The sequence below is a fragment of the Hoplias malabaricus genome, chromosome 4 (assembly GCF_029633855.1).
Source record: "Hoplias malabaricus isolate fHopMal1 chromosome 4, fHopMal1.hap1, whole genome shotgun sequence".
Classification (NCBI taxonomy): domain Eukaryota; kingdom Metazoa; phylum Chordata; class Actinopteri; order Characiformes; family Erythrinidae; genus Hoplias; species Hoplias malabaricus.
In genome coordinates, this window is record NC_089803.1 from 9,789,189 (window position 1) to 9,805,455 (window position 16,267).

Here is a 16,267-nt window from a genome sequence, read left to right on the forward strand (position 1 = left end):
TAGGCCTATTACTTCTAAAGAGGTCTATTTAGGTAGGAACACTGTAAATATTTTTTTATTTAATTTTTTACTGGTTTTTCAATTTCTGAGCATCAGTTGCCGACAGTGAATGTGAATTATGTTTTTATCATTATTTTAAAACAAAATTAAACGTAAACTTAAACCCATATATGGCAGTGAAGACACACACATATGTGATTAGGGCCATTGAACTTGCTTTAGGGCACTCCAGGCATGGAGGTTGAGGTAGGATATGGTGCTGTGCCGTCACTCCCTCTGCCTCTAATTGTCCTGCTAGTTCAAGATACTGACCTTCCAGGACCCAGGCATGTTTTTAAAACCTCAAAGGGGTCAACATCATTTCTCATTTTCTTAAGATACAACATGATGTTCAGTGAACTATTAGCTTTAATATTATTTAGCTTTCTAATGAAAATTGACTGGTATTTAAATCCAGTTCAAAAGTGATGTTTATTTCAGCTAATTAATTTGCCCCACAACCCAACGGTATGATTTATTGAATATATAATGCTACACGGTTATAAATTGTGCAAACATTTTATGTGGCCTTTTATTACATTACTTTTATTACATAACTTAAAAGAGTATTTTTTAAAAGGACAGGCCTACAAAAGTCAAATCGTGTTCGAATCTGTTCAGTTGGATAGTTGAAATTAAGCTGATTCTAAATAATCCATCCATTTTCTTTCTTCCATGCCCAGGTGACTGCCAGAGTCTCTAGGGAGAGAACCAACTATAACTGCAGAAAAAGGAATTTCACTGATACGCAAAAGGACTTACATCACAAACAGAGAGCCAATCAGAATGCAACTGGCATGAATCCTGGCAGCGAGGCCGAAAGTATCAGACTCTACATCAACTTGTGGGCAGAGCATCTGTGGCTGAGACTGCAGAAGTAGGAAGCTGCCGAGGACGGAGAATCAAATTTAACCATAACAAAAGACCATTTTACACTCAGGTAAATATATTCACTACCTTATTTTTCACTGCTGCCCATTGTACTGTACAAAACTCAGGTGTTTTTTAATTATTTATTTTTTTGCAGTCCTGTTTTTTTTTTTCTTTCTGTTCCACTATAAATGGTGCTGCACTTGTAAGTACTGCAATAAATTATTGGTGTAGGTTAATTTACATTGCTTTTTCTTGTCAGAGCAAGAAGAAAAATGTATTCGGGAGGCACTGAGAAGAATGAAGAAAGGTAAAACACTTCAAAATAAAAAAAAATGTTTAAATTTTTTTTTTTTAAATTATAGACTTATCTTTGCTGATTTCCTTTTGTTTTTTCTGCTCCTTCACTTTTATTTCTCCTCCCCTTCTGACCTTGTTGACTTTCTTTGTATTCTGCATGTAGGTATGTTAATGTTAAAAACCCTCATCTGAAATCCATGAAAGAAGATGTTCTTCATCATTTAAATCTGGGAACAGCCACTCATGATCTACCAGCCATGTTTGGGGATGTCAAAGTAAGTTTTACAGTATATACTTTATTCACAATTTATGTGTTGTCAATTTGAGTGAAGTGTGCTAGCAGCTTCATGTGATTCAGGGAAAGACTGGGCAGAAATACTAAATATGATCATTGATCTCACAATATAGCTTTTAAAAATTACTTATTTTCCACTGTTAATTTTAGGTCTGTACTGTTTTAAATGGCTTTTGTACATCTTTACCCTGCAGGCACATTTTTCAGAAGTGTTACAATACACTGCCATGGTTTTCAGAAGTGTTACAATGCACTTTCACTGTTTTCAGAAGTGTTACAATGCACTGTCTCTGTTTTCAGAAGTGTTACAATGCACTGTCTCTGTTTTCAGAAGTGTTACAATGCACTGTTACAGTTTTCAGAAGTGTTACAAGGCACTGGCACAGTTTTCAGAAGTGTTACAATGCACTGTCACTGTTTTCAGAAGTGTTGCCATGCACTGTCATTGGTCCTTTAATCATAAACTGTGTGTATTCCTAATTGTGTTTCAGTTTGTGTGTGTTGGGGGAAGTCCATGGAGGATGAAAGAGTTTATTAAGTACATTGCTGGACAGCTGGGCTTAGCCAGTCCTGACGGAGAATACCCGAACCTCTGTGAGGGAACTGATCGATACGCCATGTACAAAATAGGACCAGTGCTGTCTGTCAGTGTAAGTCCATAACATCAATATTAAACCAGTGAAACAAATGAGGACAGGCCATATGATGATGGATTTTAAACAATATGAAGTTCTCGATATAATTCACCCAGTGCCAGATGTACTGGCATTTAGATATTTCTCTTAGTGCAGAAACTAAGAAACGAATTTCCGTACATACATATCATGAGAATGAAAAGGATATTTACAAAACTTAATTTTAAACAATTTTAATCCATTTATATTTGTCTGCTCATGACAAAACTTTAATATAATGTAAAGGACAGCTGAAAAACCACAGGAGATTAAAAGTTTGGTTTTGACAGTGACAAGATTTGCATGTGAAAAAAAGAGACTCAATCAATAAACTTCTATAAATGTTAAGAACATTTTTCCTTCTGCAATAAAGTTATAATTTTTGGGATATGTATCTCAATGTATTTTTGTAACTTCTACTGTGTATGTTTTAGCATGGTATTGGTGTACCCTCTATGTCTGTAATGATGCACGAACTTATCAAACTGCTGCACCACGCTCACTGCTCCGACGTCATTGTGGTGCGCCTCGGGACTTCTGGGGGAATAGGTATGTCTCTTATTGCTTTTAAACCATATTTACACAACTTCTAAAATGTCAACATTCTGACAATACAACATATAATTTCTCTTGGAAGTTGGGCAAGTGATGAATGAATGAAACGTGTATTTCTCAGTAGTGAAAATAAATGTATTGTTTATTAAATATAAAAATTATATTTAACATTTTTCTGGCTTTTTAAAAAAATATATTTCAGGGAATAGCTGATGTAGAGGTAAAAAATTAATTTTTTGGACAGGGTTCCTTTAAAGATCTAAGACGCCTGAGCTGATCATAAACTGTCACAGCAACCACAGTGTTGACGTGTAGGAACAATTTTGTGGCTGCAGGTAGGAAGAGAGTGTGGTGGGCCCTATGTGAATTTCTAATGAATTGGCATAGAATATTTTAGATCTCATCCTGTGTATGATTAAAATAATTATAATTATATTATTTGATCATATTTAATACTTAGATTTCCTTTGTCCCAGGTTTGAAGCCAGGAACGGTGGTGGTGACCAAGCAAGCTGTAGATGCTACATTTCAACCCCAATTTGAGCAATGGATTCTAGGTAAACCTGTGGTGAGGGGCACTGAACTCGATGCACATTTAGCAGATGAGCTGCTCCTGTGCGGAAAGGAAGAAACTATTATTATTAAATTCAGAATAAAAATAGGCCAGAGAAACCCATAAAACAAGAATGAAAATTCAAATGCTGAAATATAATCACCTACAATAAAATTGTCCTTAATAAAAAGGTATTTTCCACATTAAATGGTACAGATTTATTTTTATACATTTCATCAGAATGTTGGTGCCAAATGTAGTGCTACAGTAACACAGCTCCAGGGTCTTGAGCCCAGTGATTCCAGGTGGGCTCAGGACACACTGGGACCTTGAAAAGGATGAAGCAGTTACATAAAATGAATGAATGAACATATCTCTATTTTTTTGCACCCTTTGTCTTGTTGTGTTGTTTCAGGCCAGGCTCGTCTGGACGGAGCATTCTGTTCATACACTGAAGAGGATAAACAAAAATATTTGGACAGTGCCTATGCTGCTGGGGTCCGCAACATCGAGATGGAATCTACTGTTTTTGCCGCGATGTGTAAACTCAGTAATATACGAGGTAGGTTCTCATTTCCTAATTTAAAGTACTATAATCTTCATGGGGAATTCATGGTTTAGTTATATCTTTATCTACATGTTAGCTTTTAATTTAAGCTGAATGCTAAGATAATGTCACAGCATTATTCTAATATCTAGAGCAAAGCCCTCTCAGAAGAATACAGTTGTATTCTGTAGCAAAGAGAAAAAAACTTACGATTAATACCCTACGCTTCAGAAGAAAAATTTTGGATAAGCTCTTGTCCACAAACATTTGACCATAAAAGCTGACATTAGTCCTGTGTTTTTCCAGCTGCCGTGTTGTGTGTGACTCTTCTGGACCGTCTGAAAGGAGATCAGATCACAAGCCCACATGAAGTTCTCAAAAGATTTGAGCAACACCCACAGAGTTTGATGGGTAACTACATCAAAAAGAAGCTCAAATCCTACCAGAAAATGTAAATGTCCACTTTCATTTTAAGAAGTGTGGGGTGTAAGTCAAAACAAGTCTTCTGCTTTTATAGATATGCTTTATATTAAACGTTTTATTCACTGAGCATTACATAATTTTGCAAAATCTATGTACTAAATTATAAAAAGTCACCCCTTTTAATAAATCTGACCCTTAATTTGCATAAGACTATGTAATATACAGTATTTTGTAGGGTTCTGCGAAAACCACAATTGTCTATTTTAGGTCCAAGCTAATATATTGGTTTTTTTTTGTTTGTTTTTTTGTCATTGTACAATGTACAACAAAACGTGTCTGTATTATTATTTTTTTTATATTATTAATATATTAAAATTATTTTTATTATATTAATAAAGTTATGTCCAAATGTGTTATTCACTGAGCATTACATGATTTGTGAATTCTATGCACTAAATTATAAAAACTCACCCCTTTTAATAAATCTGACCCTTAATCTACATAGAACAATGTAATGTCAAATGGAGAATTTTTTCCATTTCATTCTTTTTAAATGTTTTTTTTTTTTTTCTGTGGTGATTACTTTTGTGTCAAAGGCAATTGAGCTTAGTTACATACAGTTGACTTTTAATTGACTTACAGATTTTATATATTTGATTTATTGACCAACTTACAGTCAATTTATACATGACTTATTATGGGTTAGAGCAACAAGTGCTAGAATCCCAAAAGTATATATTTTTTTAATTCTTTAATTTAATAATTTTTTTCTGCCTTAAAATGAATTACACAGACCCAATCTACAGACTTGTTCAAGCTCAAAAATTTGTATTTGCATTTTTTTTTGTCATTGTACAATGCACAATGATATGTGTTTGTATTATTATTTTTTTTACTGATAGTAAAGTGATGTTGAAATGTTTTATTCACTGAGCATTATATGATTTGTGAAATATTCGGCATTTAACTCATCTGTGGTCTTGAACATACACACACACACACACATACTAGTACACTAGGGGCTGTGAACACACACCCAGAGTATGCAGCCATCCTTGGCGCCCAAGGAACAGTTGTGGGTTTGATGCCTTACTCAAGGGCGCCTCAGTTATGAATTATGACAATACTGTTCCTTTACTACCACTGCCCCCAGTAACCTTTTAGGCCACGGCTGCCCACATTTCTAACCTTAATAGCCTTTGACCATATAATAAATAAATGCATTTCTAGCCTGAATGGCAATAAATTAAATGGTGCATGAAATAATATTTAATGATTTAGCTCCATCTTTTGGTTGAATAAATACATGGGAAAGAAATAAGTTTGTTCTGATCTGTGGAGGCTTCATACAGCTAACTGCAAATGGAAAGCAATATCACTAGCTCTGGATGTTCATGTTGTGGGTAATAAATATTAAATTAATTAATGTCTGCTGATTAAAATATATAAATTTGTTTTGATGATTTTTGAAAACATAAATAAAATGCTGCATTCTAATTTTAAAATCTAGTTGAGAAATTGTGTTCATATATTAAAATGTATTTGGGAAAATAGTATATATACATATTCATATTTTCAAACAGTTTATTTACCTATCCATATTTCATATTTGGTTGGGAAAGTATTGATTTCATATTTAGAAATGTACTTGTGTATTGATGGAAGCACAGGCCAAACACTTGCAGATATAATATGAAAAGGGGATTTTAATATATAGGAGCTAACAGAAACAATTGTCAATAGTAATATAATCATAAGAGTGACCACGGCAGACATGGGTAGAGACAGTTGCATAATTATGAAGACAAACTAAAGTCAGAAACCAAGTAATTCTCCAAATTTTATGACTCCAGAAAGCATTAAATCAACATAACGCAAATGCCTTGAGAACTTCATCATAAAAACTCACCACATGTGGAGACCCTAGGACCCCCCCAGCATTTTATCATCCTCCAGCGTCGGACGTCGCTTCTGAAAATTTGAGTAAACAGCGAGCTTCCTTTGGATGCCCCCCCTCACTCTGGGGACGCTCCAGCCAGGCCAGCAGTTCTCTATGAAGGAAATCCCCGACTGACGTCACACCGTCCAAGGACGCCGAAAGTGGCCTACTCATCCTGGAGGGAATCCCCTCCATAGCAACCCTACCTTCAGCCGTGACACGGGGAGGTCAGAAAGCCAAGAACCGGAGAAAGGAGATTAAATCTGCTGGACCCATCGGCCTGGTTATGACAGCGTCACGTAAGCTCATAAAAAAATCTCTTTTTCAGAAGCTGATGTCTAATGAAGTCTCTTGATAAATTTACACATTAATTAAATCTCATTTAGCAACGCATATTAGTCACAAGTCATGTAGCCTAGCCAATTATTAAAATCATGATGGTTTCATCTGTGTTGATCCCGTTGAGATTTTGATTGTTATGCTATGTTTATCAGCTTATTATTATTACTCTTATTAAAGTATTCCTTGATTTGAAATAATACGGTGTGTGGAGTCTATTCCTAAGAGTCTGAAAATCCTGAAACTCACCCCTAGCGTTGACAGTATTTCAATCTCTGATAAATTATTAATATTGTTGTTATCTAAACTCAGTATTAATAATAATAATAATAAATATAAGTCATAATCACAATTAAACATAAGTAATTCAAATACTGTTACTACGCTACACAGTCGCAATCTTCAAATCTAGGCTAAAAACACATTTGTTTAGTTTATATTTTGTTATTATGTATATTTGATCAAATCAAATCAAATCAAATTTATTTATATAGCGCTTTTCACAACTGATGTTGTCACAAAGCAGCTTCACAGAATTCCAGTAAGACAAAGATTTGTCATGAAATGTAAAAAAAATGTAAAAACCCTCAAGTGAGCAAGCCAGGGGCGACAGTGGCAAGAAAAAACTCCCCCAGCTGAGGAAGAAACCTTGGGAGGAACCAAGGCTCACAAGGGGTGACCCATCCTCCTCTGGTCAATCTACTGGTGATGATAGTTAGTAGTCCGTGAGAACTTCAGTGTAGGGACAGCTTCAAGGCACTTGGTGGTTGCTGGAGCGTGGGCAGCTGATCTGAAGCGTGGAGGAGGATCTCAACAGTCATCCATCAGTGTCCAGACAGACAGGTGGGCAGTCGTTTACTCGGAAAGATGTAAAGGGATGGAATTTATTTTTAACTGTTTGGTGTTTGTAAAGCAGAAAATGTGAACATTTCCAGAGTGTGGCTAATGACTCCGGCAGATCTGACCATGACACCTTTAACTAAAAGGAGAGAACCAGGAGGACGCACAGACACGGGAGCATCCTGAAACACTGGCATCCCTCCGCTCCACCGTCAACAAACCTGAGTGATCGCGAGAAGCGGCGGGACGACAGCACCAGCGTCGCAGTTTACTATAATTCCCTGTGTCCATGGACCCCCCGAATCTGCCGCCTTTATCTATGGGGGAGCATTAATTACCAAAAGATAAACTAAACAAATGAGTTTTTAGCCTAGATTTGAAGATTGCGACTGTGTCTGAGTCCCGAACATTTTCTGGAAGATCATTCCAGAGTTTTGGGGCTTTATAAGAAAAGGCTCTTCCCCCAGCTGAGGCCTTCTGAATTCTGGGAACAATTAAAAAAACAGTATTCTGTGATTCTGTGAGTAAACGTGGAGGCTCATAAGTGAGATTTAAAATTAAATCTGATAATTTATTTCTTGGCACCTTTGGACCCAAAAGCAGGACCTCTTCTGTTTTGTTGCTGTTTAGAAGGAGGAAGTTACGCAACATCCAGCCTTTTCACGTCTTTTACACAGTCCTCTATTTTCTTTAATCTGTGTTTGTCATCGGGCTTGGCTGAAATATACAATTGTGTGTCATTATGTGCGTAACAGTGAAAGTTAATTTCATGGTTTCTTATATCTGTGCCTAGCGGTAACATGTATAATGTAAATAATAATGGTTCTAAAATAGAGCCTTGTGGAATTCCAAATCTTAATTTAGAATAATTTGAATTTAGATTGTTTACTTTTACGAATTGATAACGTTCCGTTAAGTAAGATTTGAACCATAATAGGGCTGTCCCTATAATTCCAACCATGTTTTCTAACCTTTCTATGAGAATATTGTGGTCTATTGTATCGAAGGCTGCCCTGAAGTCATGAAGCACCAACAGGGATACGTGGCCTTGATCAGAGGCAAGAAGAAGATCATTTGTTATCTTGACTAGAGCTGTCTCTGTACTATGATGTTGCCTGAATCCAGATTGGAATTTTTCATATATATGATTCTTATGAAGATATGAACTAAGTTGTTGGGCCATGGCTTTTTCTAAGATCTTGGACAGAAATGGCAGATTTGAAATAGGCCTGTAATTAGACAGTGTACTAGCATCAAGATTTGGTTTCTTGATCTTAGGTTTAATAACTGCTAGATTAAAAGCTTTGGGTACATGGCCCAGGCTAAGGGATGAGTTTACTATAGTTAAAAGAGGATTGATAATAGCTGGTAGTACTTATTTGAGTAATTTTGTGGGAATTGCATCAAGTGTGCAAACTCTTATATCCTAGAGTAAACACTTATACTCCAGAGTAAACTTTTATACTCCAGAGTACACTCTTATATGTGAATAAACTCTTATATTCCAGAGTAAACTCTTATACTCCAGAGTGAACTCTTATACTCCAGAGTGAACTCTTATACTCCAGAGTGAACTCTTATATTCTGGGGTAAACTCTTATTCTCTAGAGTAAATGCTTATATTCCAGAGTAAAATCTTATATTCTGGAGTAACCTTTTATACTCCAAACTAAATACTTATACGCCAGTGATCTTACAATAACGTCCTAATAAAGGCTCCAATAACTCAGTGTAGAGAAAATGAATCTGAGCTCAGACTCTAGAACTTCAGTGGTGTTCTTCTTCCTCTCACTCTATAAACAGCCTGGTTTACCTGTTTTTATTGTTCCAGGTGAGGATACAGTCGCCAAGCACAAGAACAACACTGAGACCTGCACCAGAATTAAACTGGAAAACTGCTTCAAGAGTTCATCAAGTGAACATTAACTAGATCTGAACCCATCAGCACGAGTCCTAACAGCCAGGATCAGCTGATTTTACTGCACTATTAACAGCCTTGACTTCAGAAGAGACACTGAAAGGAGTCTAAAACCTTTTGTACGCAGTGGAATTGGAACTGTATCAGACAGAACACATATGTAATGTGGCGTTTTACCAATAATTATAGAAGTTAATATTGATTAAAGTGGAGAAACACAGTGAAGTTTTGATCTCGTCACCCGTTTCCTACAGGAATTAAGGTTATTGTTAGTGTGGTGTGGACACATCTGCCGTTGTGGCAGGGTTTACAGTTACAAACACAGATATATTTACCCCATGGTGTAATTACTGCTTCACTGAAGGAGACGTGAGAAACAGAACAGTCATATCCTGCTGCATCTTCCTCCTGGACGTCCACACACTTCCTCAGCTGGTAGGTTCCATCACCATTGGGTCTGACTCCTGAGGATGTTAGTAGATGATCAGGGAGTGAAGTGGTAATTCTCCTCAGTCTCATCTTCAGGTTTTTGAGGTAGAAGCCTGTGGCCAGGCAGGTCAGGGTCAGTCTGCTGGACTCAGTCTGAGATTTCTTCACAAACACATACACATCTGGAACAGCTGCCGAGAGGAAAAGTGCAGATACACACTTTAACACTCAGACAGAATTAATTTTTAAATCTCATTTTCAGAAAGAAATGTGTTCACTGTTTCAGTGTGTATTTATTTTTTCTAGTGATATTTTTGTAAAGAGCTGTGTTTTCTAATTTCTAAACAATAAAGAATGTCACAGGAAGTGGTTTGTTTGGTGAAAAACGAAATCACAGACTCTGATTACGACAAGTTTCCAGATACTCACTGGGTGTGTGTTGAGGACTGTACTGTAAATAAATCTTCACCCACTTCACACAGTCCTGACAAATCAGAGCCGGATCTTGACCACTTCCAAAATTAAATTTCTCTAGGTCGCCTGGGCCTTCTTCACTGAGACTGACCACTGTCTCGAGGTCCAGTTATAAGACATTAAACCTTCTCCATCGTAGCCGTATTCATTAATGCAGTTTAAAAGTGACACTGAGCCGTCAGGAAGCTTTTCCCCCTCACAGCCGTTTCTCCACTGAAGAACATGACGCTCTGAAACAGGAGAAGAACAGATTTCAACAGAAATCACCATCAGACTCAACATGGTACACAGACACACACATTTACATATTTGTACCAAATGAACTGCATAAATATCTAATGTTTGCCATTAGAGAAGTTTATATTTTTAATGTAATTTTTGATGATGTGCAAATCAAGCACTGTAGCCAACTTTGCCACCCTGAGAACTGCACCCAGAAATTTTTAATAATTATGTAATGCACCAAAAAGACAGTGAGACTACGATTTCCAATGAAAACACCAATTTATTAAGTAAACATTGACAATACAAAAAAGAGAGTGACAGAGACAAATTAGCAGGGGCAATATAAAAAAGCAATAAAAATCCACTTAATATTATAATGATTCGCCAATTCTCTTACTAGGTGCAGTTTCAGCCCAATAAGCCAAGGCACAAGGGAAACTGTAGATCAAGTGTTAGCCACACCAGTGAAAATGAAGTTAGATTAGAGGACACATGTCATTGAGCCATATGAGCGTTCAGTTCACAAAACTGCTCAACTAATCACACGAGTGGCTTTCACAAACCTGCTTACACCCCTATGGCCATGGGAAAACTCAAGAAACAATCCTATATTCTGTCAACCATTACCCAACCACTGTACTCACGGACAATGCCTGGATTGGACAATTACCTGGATGAGGACACTAAATGTGTAAAGGCAGCCTTCTACAAAGAAAAGCACATATGTGGCCCAAGTCCCATGATACCTGACCTAATTATGAAGGATCCAAGTGAGTTTACAAGACTGAGGATAGCTCTCGAGAATCTTTTACCTGTCAAATCCAGTGAGCTATTCCGATACCAAATCCTCATAGATCATCTGAAGCTAGATGAAGCTTGACTTTTATCAGGCTCTTACCTCAATTCTTCACACGCCAACTCAGACACCATGGCTGGAGAGATTTGGCCAACCCCACAAACTAGCTCTAAGCCAAAAACGGACCAGCTCCTCCCTGCCTTATGGCAATGGTCAACAGTCGGGCTGCATCTCGAGCCCTTTGAGCTTCAAGTATAGCTCAACTTGACCCGCCATCCGCCAAGACACATGGAACACTAATAAAAATAATAATACTTTATTTTTATATAGTGCTTTTCTAGAACCCAAAGACGCTTACAATCAAAAGTACATAGACAGATATGAAGAGACACTCAGTACAATATAGACAAAAGACAATATAGGTTCAGTTGTTAAGAGGAACCACACAGTGTTGGAGTTTCTGCAGAAGATGAGTAGTGAGTATTGGACTAAGTTAAACAGAAGGGATACCATAAGCAAGAGAAAAGAAGTGAGTCTTACGATTGGATTTAAGGATCTCCTACCTTGTTAATGAGCAGCTGTAGATAGCACGTATGTCCATATGTTTATAAAATGTTCAAAAAGACAAAGGTTTTCATGGAGTGTCCTAACATTTTCACATGACTATATACCCAAAGTTCATCTTTCCACATATTCTATCATGTCACATGCTATGTTCAAAGGGCCATGACAAAAAGATTCCACTGTAAAAATTTCAGATTTTACAGATCATTTCTTAGGAATTAAGCCAAACATGAAATTTCTCCACACATTCTTTTACATCACATATGATGTTCACAGGGCCATTCCACAAAAAAATGTTAAATTCCACAGAAAGATTTTTTTCATTATTATTTCCTATATATTTTTAATAGTCTGTTATATTGTGTCTTCAGTGAGCCTTTCAGATTTCTAAGACACTTTGAAAACAAAGAGATAATTTTCCAGGAATCTAGTGGTGAACAAATGCGACTACTACACCATTCACAGAAAATCTAAATAACAAACTGATGAAAAAAACAAAAAATCAACACACTTGCTTTTGGCTTGCTCATAGGAGGCTTAGACCCAGATCTCTGTAAAGCTGCCTTGTGATGACTTTTTGTTGTGAAAGGTGCTATATAAATAAAATTTGATTGATTGATTGATTGATTGACATTGTTTTTCAGGTAAGTGATACTACATCAGAGTAATTAATATTTGCTTTTAAAATTGGTACTTTTTCCACACGTATGTGTTTAAAAGTAATCTCACGTGTGTTGCATTTCAATAAGATGTTATTTTTAAGTATCTCAAGGTGTAAAGAAATACAGTTGTGTAATGATTACATATTGAATTGATTGTATTAAATTCTGACACTAATTCAGCACATAAGTTTTAAATTGCAAATCCTTGTGTACTGTTTTTCAGTACAGAGGTGAAGCGATGTGAAAGCATTGTAATAGTGGTCTTGCTTTTCATTTTGGCATGTATTCTGCATGCTTTTTGGAAAAGCTAGGGCGTGTGTGGACAGTAAAAACAATCAGTTTGTACTTGTCGAAACTTGGATTAGACCCAATAAAGATTTCCAATGAAATGATGCCACCTGCACAGGTGATAACTGTGAACACAACCCACGATTATCAGGTAAAGGAGGTGAGGTAATTGATGCTTACCTAAACACCTTGGTGGTTAATCAGAAAAAGAGTGTCACTTTTACTTCTTTTGAAACTCTCTCTGCTAACATAAAAAATCTTCTCACAAACATGAGCTTAGTTTCACTGTTGTGAAACTGTGCCTTCTTCAGAATTGTTCCAAGAAATGTGGGACGTGGTAATCTTCTCACAAACATGAGCTTAGTTTCACTGTTGTGAAACTGTGCCTTCTTCAGAATTGTTCCAAGAAAAGTGGGACGTGATAAAATAATAAAGATAATAATAAAGATTGTAATATTTATTTGGAAAATGTACATTAACCACTAAATAAGAATTTTTATTTTTTAATAAAACATTACCTCAGTTTTAAGAGTAATATAAAAAAAACTGGTTACTGATTTTCTGGACGAACAGCTCATTTAGCACTCAAGAGTGCTTTTCTCTCATTTTTCAATTGGATCTGATACCATACGTGAACTATAATACAGGGGTATTGCTGTAGTTGATTGGGTTGGCTACGCCTCTGGCTCCGGGCCATTTAAAATGGGGCGGCTTAATTCCTAGCAAGAAATTATTCTTAGCAATACCAGTTACATTCTCATTTCCACAACTGTTTAACATCGGTCATTCACATTAATATATTGGAGTTTGAATAATCGTATAGCCAACCGAATATTAAAATTGAGCCTCTAACATTTAACTCTCTCCTCTCAGATGGCTAGCATTAAATTGCGTTAATAGCGTTAAATTAACTAGCTTAAATGTAGCCAACCTCAACCTAAACTAACTCTCATTTAAACGTCTAAAATTTTTAATTATAACTAGAACCGCAATAGAACATAAGAAACCAAAAGACAAAACTCTATATTTTATCTCTAACAATAGAGTATTTTAAATTTGTCTTACCTCCAGATATCGCTGTTACTTCCTTCTCCATGACAATCAGCATGACCTGGACGTGCTGATTGATGGGGAATCTCTTTACTGTCGATCATTTCTTCAATGGCATGTACTTTCCTTGAAAATGAAGCGATCTGTGACATGTCTACAGATTTAACTTTCTAAATGAGGCTGTGCTGCGTTCTACCACCATATAGTGTACAGAGTCAATGATGGGAACAGAAGATAGCCAGAATTCAAAAAAATGCAGGCTCGAAATATAACTAGAATTAATCTCCCCAAAATGCGGTTTAGAAGATAGCCATTCAGAATTACAGAGTTTTTATGAAAAATTTAAAAACTAAGACAAACCAGAAGTGGTACATTTGCCCTTTTTTTATTCTGCTCCATTTACTGAAAAGTTGTTCAGAAAAAATAAAAAATCAAAGAACTGAATAAACATTGATTTAAAGTATTAATTTGTGTGATTACGGTATAATAGTACACAGGACTATGGCAGAGTACATATTTCTAGGCTCATCTACTATTATACCTGCACACAGTATTCTACAATACTGACAATGACGATTACTGCAGATTTTGTTATATTCTTAAAATACTGAGTCTTATACTGCAATATATGGCATGAGGGTGTATTCAGATACTGCATGTGTATAAAAAATGACAGGACATGACAGTATACTATACTATTTGCTGGCTCTTTGGCTTAAAGTATGTCAAACAATTTTCATATATGCTCTAGATATGATCAGGGTAACTGCAAATTTTTGAAAAATATATCCCTGGATTCTTGGTCATTTGAGGCAACAGAAATGCTATAGATTTGGTCATATTCTGGGCTATATTGAGTCCTTATTTTTCAATATATGGTGTGAGGGCATTTTCAAATATATTATTTGTTTTAAATATCAGTAAAAATTCACCCAGTGTTAAATCTGTACACAGTATTCCATAGTACATCTTTGAAGGACAAAAAGTGATGATACAGTTCATCACTTTGGAAAATGTACATGGTCCACTAAATAGGAATTTTCATCAATCATAAACTCGGTCTGCTTTGCCAAAAATGCACTGGGGCCTAAACATTATTGTAATCATACTCTTGATTTAGTTTTGACCCTCTGTGACAGTGTAGATAACCTAACAATCCTTCCACCATTCTCAGTAAACTCAGACCATTACCTAATTTCTGTCAGTTACATCTGATTCAGAACATCCCTTGGTACTGCATGAAATGATCAATAAGACCATATACAACATGATTGCCACCCCGACAGGTACTGACAATCTTGCAGCCACAGCTCCGTTCAGCCGCCTCAATAACGGAGGTCCGGAACATGGCCCATTCTGACTCAATGTCACCTGCCTCCCCCGGGATGCTGTCGAAGGTCTGCCAGATGTGGGAGTTGAAGATCTTTCTGACAGGTTCCTGTGCCAAAAGTTCCCAGCAAACCCTCAGCACACGTTTAGGCCTGCCAGGTCTGTCTGGCATCCTCCCCCGCCATTTGATCCAACTCATCACCAGGTGGTGATCAGTTGACAGCTCAGCACCTCTCTTCACCTGAGTGTCTAGAACATATGGCTGCAGTTCCGATGATAAGACTATAAAGTATATCATCGAAATGTGGCGTAGGGTATGTTGCTGCCAGATGTACTTGTGGACAACCTTATGCTCAAACATTATGTTTGTAATGGACAAACTGTGATGGGCACAGAAATCCAATGAATGAACACCACTCGGGTTCATATTAGCGGGGCCGTTCCTCCCAATCACGCCCCTCCAGGTCTCGCTGTCATTACCCATGTGAGCGTTGAAGTGTTTTTCAACTCTTGGAACATGTGATAATGATTATTGTGGCAAATAACATCTGCTGAACCAAATGAGTACAAAGCACAATGAAACTCTGCTAGTGCCTGTAATGAAAGTAGCCAATATATATATATATATATGCTTAGAAGTACAATGTATGGAGAAAATGTAACTTTGTAAAATGTACTTACCTATAAAATATTTGTAAGATACCCAGTAATGACCACATATTTCTAGTATAATACCCTTTACATACTCCGTACTTACTTTATCTTATGGCTTACTTAACGCTTACTGGACTGTTTGTCCAGACTGCTTTTCATAGGGTGGTCTACCCCTCCTCATCTTTACTTCTGTTTTTATTTATAGTTTGCTCAGTGTCCCATTTTTTTGGGGAATATTTCTCTACTATTTTTATTTTTTTGGATCATTTGAGTACTCCACAAGTTAAACAATGCAGATCACTGAGAACCTGTCATGCTGATGAACTTGTAAAAATCAGAGATGTGTGCTTGTTCATGTGTGAGTGGGAGTGGGGGTGTTTTTTTTTCTGGGGGGAGGGGAGTTTTCATTTTTATGTACATGCATAAAAGGGGTAACACCCTTGATGAGAGGCAGCAGAAGCCCACAGTGGAGAAACAGATTCTGATTCTTTAGTAAGTCAAATT

The 16,267-nt window shown here is 36.7% G+C and overlaps 1 protein-coding gene across 1 annotated transcript; it reads left to right on the forward strand.

The window, feature by feature from the left end:
* The first annotated feature begins 737 nt into the window (after positions 1 to 737).
* Positions 738 to 3,412, forward strand: LOC136694902 (uridine phosphorylase 1-like). The gene is made up of 6 exons (XM_066668730.1): positions 738 to 979; positions 1,172 to 1,219; positions 1,373 to 1,484; positions 1,996 to 2,154; positions 2,613 to 2,727; positions 3,210 to 3,412. Exons 2-6 carry the CDS (start codon positions 1,185 to 1,187, stop codon positions 3,410 to 3,412), a joined length of 624 nt encoding a protein of 207 aa, XP_066524827.1. The 5' UTR covers positions 738 to 979; positions 1,172 to 1,184.
* Positions 3,413 to 16,267: the final 12,855 nt, after the last annotated feature.

Bases quoted from the DNA above. Each gene is read 5' to 3' on its own strand.
- LOC136694902 (XM_066668730.1), top strand. From the start codon at position 1,185: ATGTATTCGGGAGGCACTGAGAAGAATGAAGAAAG. The intron at 1,220-1,372 runs GTAAAACACTTC...TTCTGCATGTAG, and splicing joins ACTGAGAAGAATGAAGAAAG to GTATGTTAATGTTAAAAACC. The intron at 2,155-2,612 runs GTAAGTCCATAA...TGTATGTTTTAG, and splicing joins GACCAGTGCTGTCTGTCAGT to CATGGTATTGGTGTACCCTC.